The following is a 14,292-nucleotide window of genomic DNA, read 5'->3' as shown; positions in this document are numbered from 1 at the left end:
TTTTAATAAATTAAGGAATTTATTATTAATTTTGATCTAAATTTAAAATGTCACTTCATAGCTTGTAATAAAAATAGTCTTTACCATTTTATACTTCCTAATAGTCCCTTCAAAAATAATAATAAGATAATATTAATAATAATTTGGTCATTCAATCCATGACTGTTTGTGGGACACTATTGTATGCAATTGGCTGCGTGTTTTGGCTACAAAATATACTGTCAATTCACTTTGCAGTATATTCTGGGAAAAGCTTTGAGACGTCTCGAAGACGTGATAAGGCCCTCTATCAAATAATAATAATAATAATAATAATCTTTGCATTTGATTTTGCGCCTTATCATGCTATATCAAATGTAAGGATTATTAGTATTATAAACATTGACAATGGTACCAAATGACCTTGTGAAGGCAAAGGGAGGGTAGGAGAAATGGAAACTTGTAAATTATTGAAAAATATATTTTAAGAAAGTCACCATTAGGAAAACTGTTTCTCAATACAAACAGAAACAGCACCTCCTCAGTTTGTATTTGCCAGTATTTTAGCTATTTATTGGATATGTTATCCCAAATGATTGGATCTAAAGTGCAACTTCAGATTTTCTTTCAACAAGTTTGAAATTATTTGGCTGGAAATAGATACTTCACAGTCCTTTCTTGAGTCCATATCCCATGATGTTTTGGACCTGTGAAGTGAACTTGAATGTACCCCAACTGGTTGATCAATGTGCTGCTACTGGAAGTATCAGCTTTTCCCCTGGAAGCCACTTTTATTTTGCTGACTCCTTGCAAGCACGTCAAACTAGGGGAGGCCGATGGTGATTGTCACATTTTTCTTTCCTTCTGACACCCTTAGGCCACCTACAGTCACTGAAGGCTTGGGTACCAACAGTGATATAGCAGTGATATAGACTCCAGGATATCTGTGTCACTGTGTCACTGTGCTGGAATACAGCAATATCTCTCAGGCTGAATGGGTGCAATAACATTCCTTCCTGCAGTGCCACTGAGTCAGTCTGGAACTGCATTTATTAACGAAAGACCAACAGACCAGTAAAGAGTTCTGCTGAGATTCCTGGTGCCCTGCCTGCAAACTGCACCAGCCGTATAACAACGCCACCCGCCAACAAGACCCCCGTTCTCTCCCCCGACCCCCGAGTCCTCCCCCCACCCCCGAGCCCTCCCCCCGTCGCCTTCAGTGAGACTCACCTCTTTCTACACCCGAGGCCAAAGAATCCAGCAGGGCAGGCCTCTTGGCAGTACTTGCCTCTGTAGCCTGGATGACATGCACAGGATCCATTGATGTTGTTACACTTGCCATGCACACACTGGCATTGGTGCTCACAGTGCTGCCCCCACTGCCTGTCCTGGCACTGGCACCGGCCCGTCATTTGTTCACAGGGAGAGTTGTTGCAGGAGCACTGGTTGTTACAGCTGCGGCCCCACCAGCCGGGCTGGCACGTACACTGGCCTGTGCTCGGGTCACATTGGGAGGTGAAGCTGCAGGAGCAGATGTTTGAGCACTGGTTGCCCCACCAGTACGGGTCACACTTGCATTTGCCGCTGTCCTGCTGGCACCGACCATGGGAACAGCGACATATGTTCTGACACTGGGGGCCCCAGCGGTTGGCATTACATGTGCATTTCCCAGTTACATCCTGGCAGCGTCCATTCGGGTAACAGTTGCACATCTCCTTACAGTCTGGACCCCAGAACTGTGCTGGACACTCTGCAAAACCACCTCCTGTTACACACCACCACTGGAAATGACCATGCACATGGATACACACACACAGGCAAACACACACACATACACACACACTCACACATACAGGCACACACACTGTTGGAACCTACCAGAATAGTACTAAGGGTTATGTTATTTATTTAATATTTCTCTCTGTCTGTATGTCACGTGAATGGGGTATGGGTTAAATGCTTCTTTAAATAGCAGTAGTACGTTAAGTTGTTGTTCAGCAGGTTAGACACATAATGGACTATCATGTCTGATGTTTGATGATTAATAGTTATGTTTAAGTTGTTTGTAGAACAGTTTGCTTGGTGGCTGAACAGACAATAAGCTGCAAGGTCTCAGGCGAGGGGCACAGGATGAATGTGATGATAACAAGACCATATGAGGAACTGGTGCTCTGGGACAAGAGAATTGAGAAGTTATCAGGCCTTGTGACCCTAAGGTAAGTCATGGATGGAGTTTTTGCAGTAACACTAAAGCAAGATAACAAACAAGCACTTGAAAAACATATAATTCGGGGAAGGCGAGAAAGCATGTGAACAGGGGCAACACTTATGCAAAGCATCATGCTATTAATGCTATAAAAATAGGGCTAGGATTAGACTTGAGGCCGTGGAGGCAGCAGGAGAGACAGAGAGAAAAAAAGGCAGCTTTACTTGTTGCTCTACTATCCAGACTCAAGAACCGGGTAATATGGTTTTGATTCTGTAAGAATTGTTGGAAATACCTGTTGTATTAATAATTCTGCTTATGTTAAATAAACCTTGGTTACACCCAAGTGGGATTGTCAGGTTGTTCATTAGTTAATGTTATTTGGAACAGGGAAGCCTCTCCAAATACTAACAACACACAGGTACACACACTAGCACACATACAGGCACACACACACACACACACACAGACAGACATGAACAGATACACACACACATATACACAATCGTGCACACACACACATGCGGGTTACTCGCTCTGTGACTGGGCATCACTGTTGATACACTGGATGGCCATTTGCTATGTGACTGTGTCAAGGCTAATGATTAAAGGTTTACTCACTGGTCTTGCAGTTAGCCCCAAAGTATCCATGACGACACCGACATTCGTTGGGTCGGACACAGATTTCATTCGCTTTACAGGAGAAGTTTCCTTCACAGAGAGCTGCAGAGGAGATGACAATGAGGCAATGTGCACACACACACAGTTATTGACTGTAGAATAATCATTAATAATTCACTCACCTATAGGGCAGTCTCCACCACGTTGCTTCCAGCCTGGGCAGCACTCTAAACCTGGAGATCTTTACAAAGAAGAGTCTCAATCATTTGTAATTATATACAATTTTCAGAACCTGACTCTTCATGGAGTCCTGTAGCTCAGTTGTTAGAGCACTTGCCTCACAAGCCAAAGACCTGGGTTCGATTCCTGGCAGGGCAAGTTTCTTTGTTCCACACGCCTCTGTTTACCATCAGTAAGTAGGAACCCAGTTGTGAGTCAATTGACAGATCATGTTTCTGGGGGTAATAATCGCTTTAATCCATGACAGTTTGTGGAACATCGCTGTGCTCAATTGGCTTATGCCATTGGTAATTGGTTGCTGCGTTTTGCCCACAAAATGTAGTCAATTTACTTTACAGTATATTCTGTGAAGTGCTTTGAGATGTTTAGAAGATGTGATAAGGCACTGTATCAAATGCAATTATTATTATTATTTGATATAATAACTCCTTAACAATTTGTTAGAACGTCTCAACCATTTCATGGGATCTACCGAGGAGCATAGTAAGTGAAAAAGAATCATAGATTCATAGAATTACTCAGCACAGAAGGTCATTCGGCCCATCGTGTCTGCATCGGCTCTTTGAAAAGAGCTTCCAATTCAACCCCACTCCCCCGCTCTCTCCCCATAGCCCTGATCAACCCCACTGCCCACTCTCCCCCCATAGCCCTGATCAACCCCACTCTCTCCCCATAGCCCTGATCAACCCCACTCCACCGCGCTCTCCCCATACCCCTGATCAACCCCACTCCCCCCACTCTCTCCCCATAGCCCTGATCAACCCCACTCCACCACTCTCTCCCCATAGCCCTGATCAACCCCACTCCCCCCTCTCCCCATAGCCCTGATCAACCCCACTCCCCTGCTCTCTCCCCATAGCCCTGATCAACCACACTCCCCCCTCTCCCCATAGCCCTGCAAACTTGTAAGAATATTAGTGAGACTTTCTATAAAAAAGATTTTTTTTCTAAGCAGGGAGATCGAAAGCATGGTCAAAGAGGAGGGTCTTGAGATGGGTCTTGAAGGAGTCGAGGGAGGGGCCAAAGCGGAGGAACTGCGGGATGGAGTTCCAGAGAGTGGTGGAAGGCCTGCCCGCCAATAGTGGGGCGAGTGAGGCAGGGGAAGTGAAGCAGGCCGGAGCCCGCTGAGTGGAAGGAGTGAGCAGGATGGTAGGTGGTTAGGAGGTCTCAGAGGTCGGGGGGAGCAAGACCATGGAGGGCTTTGAAGGTGAGGACCAGGATCTTGAACTGTATCCTCTATGTGATGGGAAGCGAATGGAGTTGGGTGAGGATGGGGGAGATGGGGGTCACAGAGCCTGGTGCGGGAGAGGACATGGTCTGCAGAGTTCTGGATGATCTGCAGCCTATGGAGGGAGGAGTTGGGGAGGCTGATAAGCAGGGAGTTTGCATAGTCGAGCCTCGATGTAATGAAAGCATCGAGGATCCAAACATCAGATAAAGAGGCTACAACAGCACGGCACAGCGGTCACTCTTGGCCAAAATGAATTGTTGGAAGGGTCTGTCGGAGTTCCAGTGAGAAGTCACCTATTCCATTCCAGGATCACCTGGATAGACATCTGATCCAATTCTCCTGCTGTTTTCCTCATGTCTGTGCTGGTGCTAGTTCCTCCGTTGCATCTATCTACAGTAATCTCATCCCCTTCAATTTCTCCATCATAACTGTGTCAGTGCCAGTTCCCCCAAAACAACATGAAGAAGTAGAATCTTAAAATGCTAACAGTGGTGGAGCCTGACACTAAGCCGGGGGAGAGGGCAGTGGGGAGGTAACTGTAGGCACGGTTATAGATGAAAGTCTTCAGGCATGATCTAAAGATGGGCAAGGAGAAGGCAAAGGGATTGAGGCAGAGAGTTCCACAGTTTGGGGGCACATTGGCTGAAAGCATAGACGCCAATGGTAGGATCTTGAAGTTGATCCGTTCTACAAAAGGAAGCCAGTGGAGTCTGGCTGTGCAGAGTGATGGGTGTGCAGAATTTGGTGCAGTTGAAGGTATAGGCGTCAAAGTTTTTAATTAATTGGATTTTATTAATGGTGGAACTGGAACAACTGAGGAGGTGGTGTGAGGTGACAAATGCGTGCTCAGGGTTTCAGCAGCTTTGGGTGTGAGGCAGGCGATGTGGCAGAAGTGGAGGAAAGTAGCCCTGGTCAGGGACTGGATGTCGGGTAGGAAGAACAACTGGGATTCGAACCTGACTCCAAGGTTGTGCACTAGTTCAGTGAGTCTGAGGGATTGGCTGGGAAGATTAAGGTCAGAGCCATAAGCGAAAAGACTTTGATGAGAGCCAAGGAATAAGGCTTTTGTTTTATCAACATTCAGCTGCAGAAAATTGGTGCTCATCCAGGCTTTGGTGTCTGACAAGAAAGACGACAGACATCGGTGAACCTGAGATCACAGCTATAGAGGACGAAAAGTAGATTTGTTGTCATCAACAAAAATGTGGAAGTTGACCTTACATCTGCAGGTGACAACAACAACAAAAAAATTACATTTGTATAGCGCCTTTCACGTCGGGAGGACGTCCCAAGGAGCTGGACTGTCAGTGTTTCGGAATGGAGCTAGGAGTTGGGATTGGGGAGGGTGGAGGGCAGGGGGAAAGGGGGGGTCTTGAGATGGGTCTTGAAGGTGGCAAGGGAGAGGGTGAGGCAGAGGGACTGCGGGATGGAGTTCCAGAGGGTGGGGGAAGAGTGGCTGAAGGCCCACTAGTGGGGCGTACGAGGCGGGGAATGTGAAGCAGGCTGGAGCCCGGTGAGCGGAGGAAGCGAGCAGGGTGGTAGGGGGTTAGGAGGTCGCAGAGGTAGAGGGGAATGAGACCACGGAGGGCTATCAAGGTGAGGACCAGGATCTTGAACTGTATCCTCTGCCAGATAATAGGAATATGTTAACGAGGGGTAGGGGAATAGGCTGTGAGGGTAAATGTAGGTCCACTACAGTCAGAGACGGGAGAAGTTGTAATGGGGGATAAGGACACGGCAGAGGCCCTAAATGGGTACTTTGCATCTGTCTTCACCGTAGAAGACACAACCAGTCTACCAGCAATAAAGATGCACCAAAGGGATAAGGACAGGGAGCAACTTAGGGAAATTTTCATTAGTAGAGAATTGGTGCTCGGGAAACTGTTAGCACTAAAAAGTGACAAATCCCCTGGTCCGGATGGTTTGCATCCCAGGGTTTTAAAAGAGGAGCTTATGAGATAGTGGAGGCCTTGTGTCTGATCTTCCAAAATTCCTTGGATTCTGGAACAGTCCCCATGGATTGGAAGATCGCAAATGTCACACCACTATTTAAAAAAGGTGGAAAGGAAAAGATGGGGAACTATAGGCAGTTAGTCTCACATCAGTGATAGGAAAAATTTTAGAATCGTTGATTAAGGATGTGGTAGTGCGGTATTTAGGGCACAATATAATTAGGCCAAGTCAACATGGCTTTACAAAAGGGAAGTCATGTTTGACAAACCTCAGAGAGCTTTTTGAGGATATTTCCAGTAAAGTAGATAAGGGTGAATCAGTGGATGTGGTCTATTTGGACTTCCAGAAGGCATTCAATAAGGTGCCGCATAAAAGGTTAGTCCAAAAGATAAGGGCCCATGGAATTGGGGGGGAGCATATTACCGTGGATTGGGGAATGGTTAACGGGTAGGAAACAAAGAGTAGGGATAAACGGGTCCATTTCAGATTGGCGGGATGTGATAGTGGAGTACCACAAGGATCAGTCCTTGGGCCTCAGCTATTTACCATCTACATCAACGATCTAGATGAGGACATCGCAGTTAATATATCTAAATTCGAGGATGACAAAATTAGGAGGAAGTGCCAAAGAGGACGACATTAAAATAATGCAGCGCGACATAGATAGGTGATTGGGCAGGTAGGTGGCAGATGAAGTATAATGTAGGGAAGTGCGAAGTCATCCATCTGGGTAGCAAAACAGTAGAGCGGCTTATTTTTTAGAAGGGGAGAGAATGGAACGTGGGTGTCCTTGTACACCAATCACAGAAAGTTAGTCTGCAGGTGCAGCAGCAATTAGGAAGATGAACGGTATGTTAGCATTCATTGTGAAAGGATTACAGTATAAGAGTAGGGAAGTCTTACTGCAACTGTATAGGGCCCTGGTGAGACCACACCTGGAATACTGTGTGCAGTTTTGGTCTCCTTATTTAAGGAAGGATGTACTTGCCTTGGAGGGGGTGCAGCGTAGATTTACTCTGTTAGTGCCAGGGATGGAGGGGATGAGTTATGAGGATAGGATGACCAATTTGGGCCGATATTCTTTAGAATATAGAAGAATTAGAGGGGATCTTATAGAAACCTATAAGATCATCAAAGGGCATGATAGAGTAGATAGTGGGAGATTGTTTCCCCGGTTGGAGAAACTAAAACCAGGGGTCACAACCTGAAAATCAGAGGCAGCCCTTTCGCACTGAGTTGAGGAAGAACTTCTTCACTCAAATGGCAGTGAGTGTATGGAACTCACTACCCTAAAGGGCTGTTGACGCTCGGTCCTTGAACATATTCAAGACTGAGATAGATAGATTTCTTACTGCAAAAGGGATTAAGGGATATGGGGATAAGGCAGCGTCAGGTTATTAGCTGGAGTTAGATTAGAAGATCAGCCATGATTGAATGGCGGGGCAGGCTCCAAGGGCTGAATGGCCTACTCCTGCTCCTCCATGTTATGGTATGTTTATGTGGTGGGAAGCCAGTGGAGTTGGGCGAGGATGGGAGTGATAGGGTCACGGAGCCTGGTGGGAGAGAGGACATGGGCTGCAGAGTTCTGGAGGGAGGAGTTGGGGAGGCCGACAAGCAAAGAGTTTGCATAGTCAAGCCTGGATGTAATGAAGGCGTGTATGAGGGTTTTGGCAGCCTGCGGTATGAGACAGTGGCGGAGCCGGGTGATGTGGAGGTGGGGAAGGCAGAGCGGGTCATGGCGCAGATGTGGGGTAGAAAGGATAGTTGAGGGTCAAACAAAACCCCAAGGTTCGGGACTGGCTCAGTGAGGGGGAGTGAGCCCCATGGATGGTGATGCTGTCAGCGCCTGAAGTGAGGAGGCGCTGACGAGAGCCAATCAGGAGCCTCGGTCTTGTTGACGTTCGACTGTAGAAAGTTCGCTCTCATCCAGGACTTGACGTCTGACAGACATTCTGTCAGCACAGCAATGGGGCCTGGAGTCAACAACAACAACAAGTTGGATTTATACAGTGCCCTCCCCGCCGGACGGCGTCTCAGAGCGCTTCACAGTAACGGATCCCAGGGCTGAGCCAGGGGGAATGAGAGAGAGAATTCCAGAGCCTCGGGGGTAGTAGCTGAAGGCACGGCCGCCGAGGGTGGGGTGGAGGACTTGGGGGACGAGGAGGACAGATCCGGAGGATCGAAGGCAACGGGTACTGTTTTGAGGAGAGAGGTCAGAGAGGTCGGGGGGTGCAGAGGAGTGCAGGGATTGGAATACAAGGGTGAGGATCTTGAAGTGGATCCTCTCTGGAACAGGAGCCAGTGCAGTCTGACCAGGACTGGGGGGATCGGGGAGCGGAGTTTCGTGCATTCAGAGTTTTGGATGATTTGGATTTTATGGATGGTGGTGGATGGCAGTTAGAGTTAGATGAGGAGTTAGAGTAGTCCAGCTGAGAGGTGACTATGGTTTCAGCGGCTTTCGGAGAGAGGTATTTGAGGAGACCGACGATGCGTCGGAGGTGGAAGAAGGCGAGAGAGTCAAGGGTGGAGGCAGAGAGAGAGAGTTGGGTGTCATTCACATACATGTGGAGGTTGACCCCATGTCTGTGGATGATGGTCACCACCAAGAGGGAGCAAATAGGACGGGACCAAGGACACAGCCCTGAGGAACGCCACACGAAACAGTGCGGGGGGCTAGAGGAGAAGCCGTTTGAGGCGATGAAGTGAAGACAGTGGTGAGAGGTAGGATCTGAACCAGTCAAAGACAGAGCCGTGGAGGTTAAGGTGGGAGGAGAGGCGGTGGAGGAGGATAGAGTGGTCAAAGGTATCGAAGGCAGCAGAGAGGTCGAGGACGAGAAGGCAGAGGGAGCTCTGATCGCAGATTGTCACTTTGACCAAGGCGGCTTCTATGCTGTGGGCGGCACGGAAACCCGATTGGAGGGGTTTGTGTAGGGAGAGCGGGAGAGGAAGGAGCGGAGCCGGGAAGCAACAACTCATTCCAGGACCTTGGAAAGGAAAGGGAGGTTGGAGATGGGGCTGTTGTTTGAAGGCAGGGAAGGGTCCACAAAGGTTTTTTTAAGGATAAGAGTGATGACGGCAGTTTTTAAAGGGGTGGGAACGGTGCCAGTGGACAGGGAGACGTTTATGATGTCTGTGAGTAGGGGGGCAAGAAGGTAGAGCTGGGAGGTAAGGGATGGGGTCGAGGGTGCAGGTGGTCAGTGTCATGTGGGTTACAGTGGTGAATCCCCTCAACTTTGGTTTCGAGGAAGTCTCGCTTCGCCCTGCAGTTGGCGTTGGAGGAGATGATGGACGAGACATGAGAGGGTGAGCGGAGGAGCCAGTTGGTGATGAAGAGGAGCCTGGGGTTGTCCTTGGCTTCCAAGATTGTCTTGGGAGTAGAACAAGGATTTAGTGGAAGCGAGGACGGAGCAGTATGATTTGATAAAGTCCAGCCAGATCTGCCGATGGACAGTAAAGTTGGATTTAAGTCAGGTGCATTCAGCGGCATGCATCTGCACCTTAAGGGAGCGGAGGTGGCTGGGTGCCATGGTGACTTACATGAGTAGAAGATGGTTCGGGAAATGAGAGGAGCAAGGGCATTCAGAGTGGCGGAGAGGGATTTGTGGAGGAGAGTGACCAAGAAGGATAGGTCGTTTCAGGAAGAAACCCAGAGGGGGAGGAGTTCGGATGACTCCAAGGCAGCGGAAGGGTGGGGGGAGATTTTTTTTCAGGGGGCGGTAGGAAATGGATGTGGGTTGGGTGGCGGTAGGGAGAGGGATTGAGGAGTTAAGGGAGATGAAATGATGGTCCGAGATGTCATCACTGAGAGGGAACAAATAAATGAGGAAAAGGAGGGGCCCAAGAATGGACCATTGGGGTGCACTGCAGGTGACCCAGTGGGGGCAGGAGAAGCCATTTGCAGAGATATAGTGTTGGGGGTGGGTCAACTGGGACTTGAAGCAGGAGAATGCAGTGCCACTGAGATGGATGAGTAAGGAGGAGGCAGGCAAAGGGGATGCAGCTCACTTAATACAATAAAAATTCTTGCATTCGATTTCACACCTTTCATGTCGGAAGGACATCTCAAGGGACTTCGACAGTATTTACTATAATATGTAGTGACTTTGTCTTTTGTAGGCTGCAAAATTTACACACAGCTATGACCCACAAATAACTATAAAGTAAATGACCAATTTTTTTGCCAATTTTTATCTGGGAGATTTTCGGCGAGGACAACGGGAGAAATTCCCTTCTCTTTAACATCCACCTGGACAGGCAGATGGGATCTCAGTTTACAACCTCATCCAAAAGACAAGAGCTCCAGCAATGCAATGCTGCTTTGGAGTGTCAGTCCAGACTTGTGAGTTCAATTGTCAAAAGAGGTTTGAACCCACAAGGCTCTGACTCAGAGGGGAAAGTGTACTGACCGAACACAGATGACACAACTATTCTAAAATTCCATTCCTAATCATATTGATGGTTGGTACAAGTTGCCCCACTGGAACTATCCACTCTCTCTCCCCATACCCTATTATATTCCTCTTCAAAGACAATGAACTTCTCACAGTGTTAGCCCTAAGCCTATAAGATCTCAAGATCACATGGAATTGTAGAATATTTTGAAAGAAGTTTTTATTTGGAATTGGTTTTCTGCTATTAACCAACAGCAGATTCCAAACAAAGACTTAACTTTCTACAGTTCAGCACCACCTTAAATTTTAAGTCTTGAGAATGAAGAATATTATACCTCAAATGTTTATAACCGTGTGTGAAAAGCTTTATTCTGATCTCTCCCTTAACTCCTCCAGTGCCAATCCTTTTTTATTCTTTTACCTGACTTTTGTTACCTATTCAACAAGTGGAGGATTAATCTTTCATTAGCAAAATCTTTCCAGTCTTTGAAGACCTCTTCAATCCTTTGTAAACTTCTCATTTCAACTGAAAACAGATGCATTTTTCAAATTTATCCTCAAACTACATCCCCTCCTCCTTGATACGGTTGGACCCTGTTATAACATGTAACTTTCAGGAAGCTGCAAACTGTTGTGAGCATTCCCAGCCATTGCCAGAGGACCTGTGGGCCGATCCTGGACCATACAGACTCCCACTGGATCCCTCATGTCACCTAATGTTCCACTTGCTCCTGTGGCTGTCGTGTCTTTTTTAGAAATTGAGTGCTCACAAATCACCAACTGCAGATTAACCGACCTCCTGTGAACGTTTAACATCACTTCCTCATTTTTATAGTTTGAATTCCACTGGGATTAAATATATCAAGACGTCCCTTTTTACCGTGCTTTCCCCTCCCCCCTTCAGCTCCCACCCGCAGCTTCAGTACCCAGCCAGCAATATGAAGTGCTTTGAGACATCTTCCCGATGTGAAAGGCACTGTGTAAATGTAAATGTTTAAATCCAGAGAAACATAAAAAGCACACGAGAGAGAGAGACAGAGCGAGGCGGCACACACAGAGACACAGGGAGAGACAGAGAGAGAGAGGCGGCACACACAGGGACACAGGGAGAGACAGAGAGAGAGAGAGGCGGCACACACAGGGACACAGGGAGAGACAGAGAGAGAGAGAGAGAGAGAGAGGCGGCACACACAGAGACACAGGGAGAGACAGAGAGAGAGAGAGAGAGAGGCGGCACACACAGAGACACAGGGAGAGACAGAGAGAGAGAGGCGGCACACACAGGGACACAGGGAGAGACAGAGAGAGAGAGAGAGAGAGGCGGCACACACAGAGACACGGAGAGACAGAGAGAGAGAGAGAGAGAGACGGCACACACAGAGACACAGGGAGAGACAGAGAGAGAAGAGAGAGAGAGAGAGGCGGCACACACAGAGACACAGGGAGAGACAGAGAGAGAGAGAGAGAGAGAGAGAGAGGCGGCACACACAGAGACACAGGGAGAGACAGAGAGAGAGAGGCAGCACACACAGGGACACAGGGAGAGACAGAGAGAGAGAGAGAGAGGCGGCACACACAGGGACACAGGGAGAGACAGAGAGAGAGAGAGAGAGAGAGAGGCGGCACACACAGGGACACAGGGAGAGACAGAGAGAGAGAGAGAGGCGGCACACACAGGGACACAGGGAGAGACAGAGAGAGAGAGAGAGAGAGAGAGAGGCGGCCACACACGGGACACAGGGAGAGACAGAGAGAGAGAGAGAGGCGGCACACACAGGGACACAGGGAGAACAGAGAGAGAGAGAGAGAGGCGGCACACACAGGGACACAGGGAGAGACAGAGAGAGAGACAGAGAGAGAGAGAAACAGAGAGAGGCGGCACACACAGAGACAGAGAGAGACAGAGAGAGAGAGACAGAGAGAGGCAGCACACACAGAGACAGAGAGAGAGAGAGGCGGCACACACGGAGACAGAGAGAGACAGACAGAGAGAGAGGCGGCACACACAGAGACAGAGAGAGAGAGAGGCGGCACACACAGAGACACAGAGAGAGACAGAGACACAGAGACAGAGAGAGACAGAGAGAGAGAGAGGCGGCACACACGGAGACAGAGAGAGAGAGAGGCGGCACACACAGAGACACAGAGAGAGACAGAGACACGGAGACAGAGAGAGACAGAGAGAGAGAGAGGCGGCACACACAGAGACACAGAGAGAGACAGAGAGAGAGAGACAGAGAGAGAGAGAGAGAGAGGCGGCACACACAGACACAGGGAGAGACAGAGAGAGAGAGAGAGAGAGGCGGCACACACAGACACAGGGAGAGACAGAGAGAGAGAGGGAGAGAGAAAACAGAGAGAGAAAATCGAAGAGAGAGATATAAACAGAGAGAGAGAGAGAGGAATAAAGAGAAACAGAGGGACCGCACTATTGTTTTCGGGTTTCCAAGTCTGGAGTAGTTTGTTCACTCAATCCGCGGCTGTTTGTGGGACAGACGCCGCTGTGCACAATTGTCTGCTGCGTTTTACCCACAAAATACACAGTTACTACACTTTACAGTGTATCCTGTGAAGCGCTTTGGGACGCGGTGAAGCTGTGATGAGCCGCTGTGCGATTATTGTTATTAATAATAATATAATAATAATAATTAAAGCCACAATGTGAGGAATCTGTTTCATCCCAAATCGCTGATTGAGCCGTGACCGTCACTTCCCAAACCCCAGACTGTCCCGGGACCCCCCCCCCCCGCACCCCGGGACCCCCCCCGCACCCCGGGACCCCCCCCGCACCCCGGGACCCCCCCGCACCCCGCCCCGCACCCCGGGACCCCCCCGCACCCCGCCCCGCACCCCGGGACCCCCCCGCACCCCGCCCCCGCACCCCGGGACCCCCCCGCACCCCGGGACCCCCCCCGCACCCCGGGACCCCCCCGGACCCCCCCCCCGCACCCCGGGACCCCCCCCGCACCCCGACCCGGGACCCCCCCCGCACCCCTCCCCGGGCCCCCTCAGCCCCGGGGGGAGGGGGGGTCCGGGGGGGGGGGGGGGGTCCGGGGGCGCAGTGACCGAGTGCCGAGTCCTCACCGCTGCGCTTTGCACACATTTCGGCCGCGGGTTCGGAGCTCCGGGTCTCCGGTCGCCGCCGCCGCCGCCACCACCACCACCAGCACAGCCCACACACCGCCTCTGCGCCGCTCCATCGCACACACTCCGCGCTCAGCATTCCTCCCGGAAAGGCAACTTCATCCGCCCGCCCCGCCCCGGCCCGTCTGGCCCGCCCGGCCCGCGAGCAGCGCAGCTCAGCGCCGCCGCGATCTCACAAGGAATGTGCGGAGGGTGGGGGTGTCTGTGTGTGTGTCTGTGGGGGTGTGTGGGTGTGAGTGGGGGGTGTGTGGGGGTGGGGGGGGTGTGTGTGGGTGGGGGTGTGTAGGAGTGTGTGTGGGGATGTGTGTGGGTGGGTGTGGGGGTGTAGGTTTGGGGGGGTTGTGGGTGGGTGTGTGTGTGTGTGTGTGTGGGGGTGTGGGTGGGTGTTGTGGGTGTGGGGGTAGGGGGTGGGGGGCTGGGTGTGGGGTTGTGTGTGTGGAGGGGGGGTGAGTGGGGGTGTGTGTGTGTAGGGGTGGGGGTGGTGGGGGTGGGAGTGTGTGTGGGGGGTTGTGCGGGGTGGGGTGGTG

The 14,292-nt window shown here is 50.1% G+C and overlaps 1 protein-coding gene across 1 annotated transcript in view; it reads right to left on the bottom strand.

Moving 5' to 3' along the window:
• Positions 1–13,779, bottom strand: part of LOC103172093 (scavenger receptor class F member 2) — a 20,702-nt gene extending 6,923 nt beyond the window's left edge. The window contains exons 1-4 of the mRNA XM_042337615.1: positions 13,706–13,779; positions 2,989–3,047; positions 2,807–2,908; positions 1,210–1,729 (exon numbers count right to left, since the gene is read on the bottom strand). Coding sequence (XP_042193549.1) covers positions 1,210–1,691 — 482 coding nt within the window. The 5' untranslated portion in view covers positions 1,692–1,729; positions 2,807–2,908; positions 2,989–3,047; positions 13,706–13,779. The remainder of the gene's footprint in view (positions 1–1,209; positions 1,730–2,806; positions 2,909–2,988; positions 3,048–13,705) is intronic.
• Positions 13,780–14,292: the final 513 nt, after the last annotated feature.

This window comes from Callorhinchus milii, unplaced genomic scaffold (assembly GCF_018977255.1).
Source record: "Callorhinchus milii isolate IMCB2004 unplaced genomic scaffold, IMCB_Cmil_1.0 Scaffold8, whole genome shotgun sequence".
Classification (NCBI taxonomy): Eukaryota; Metazoa; Chordata; class Chondrichthyes; order Chimaeriformes; family Callorhinchidae; genus Callorhinchus; species Callorhinchus milii.
This window is presented reverse-complemented; position numbering and strand designations above follow the sequence as displayed.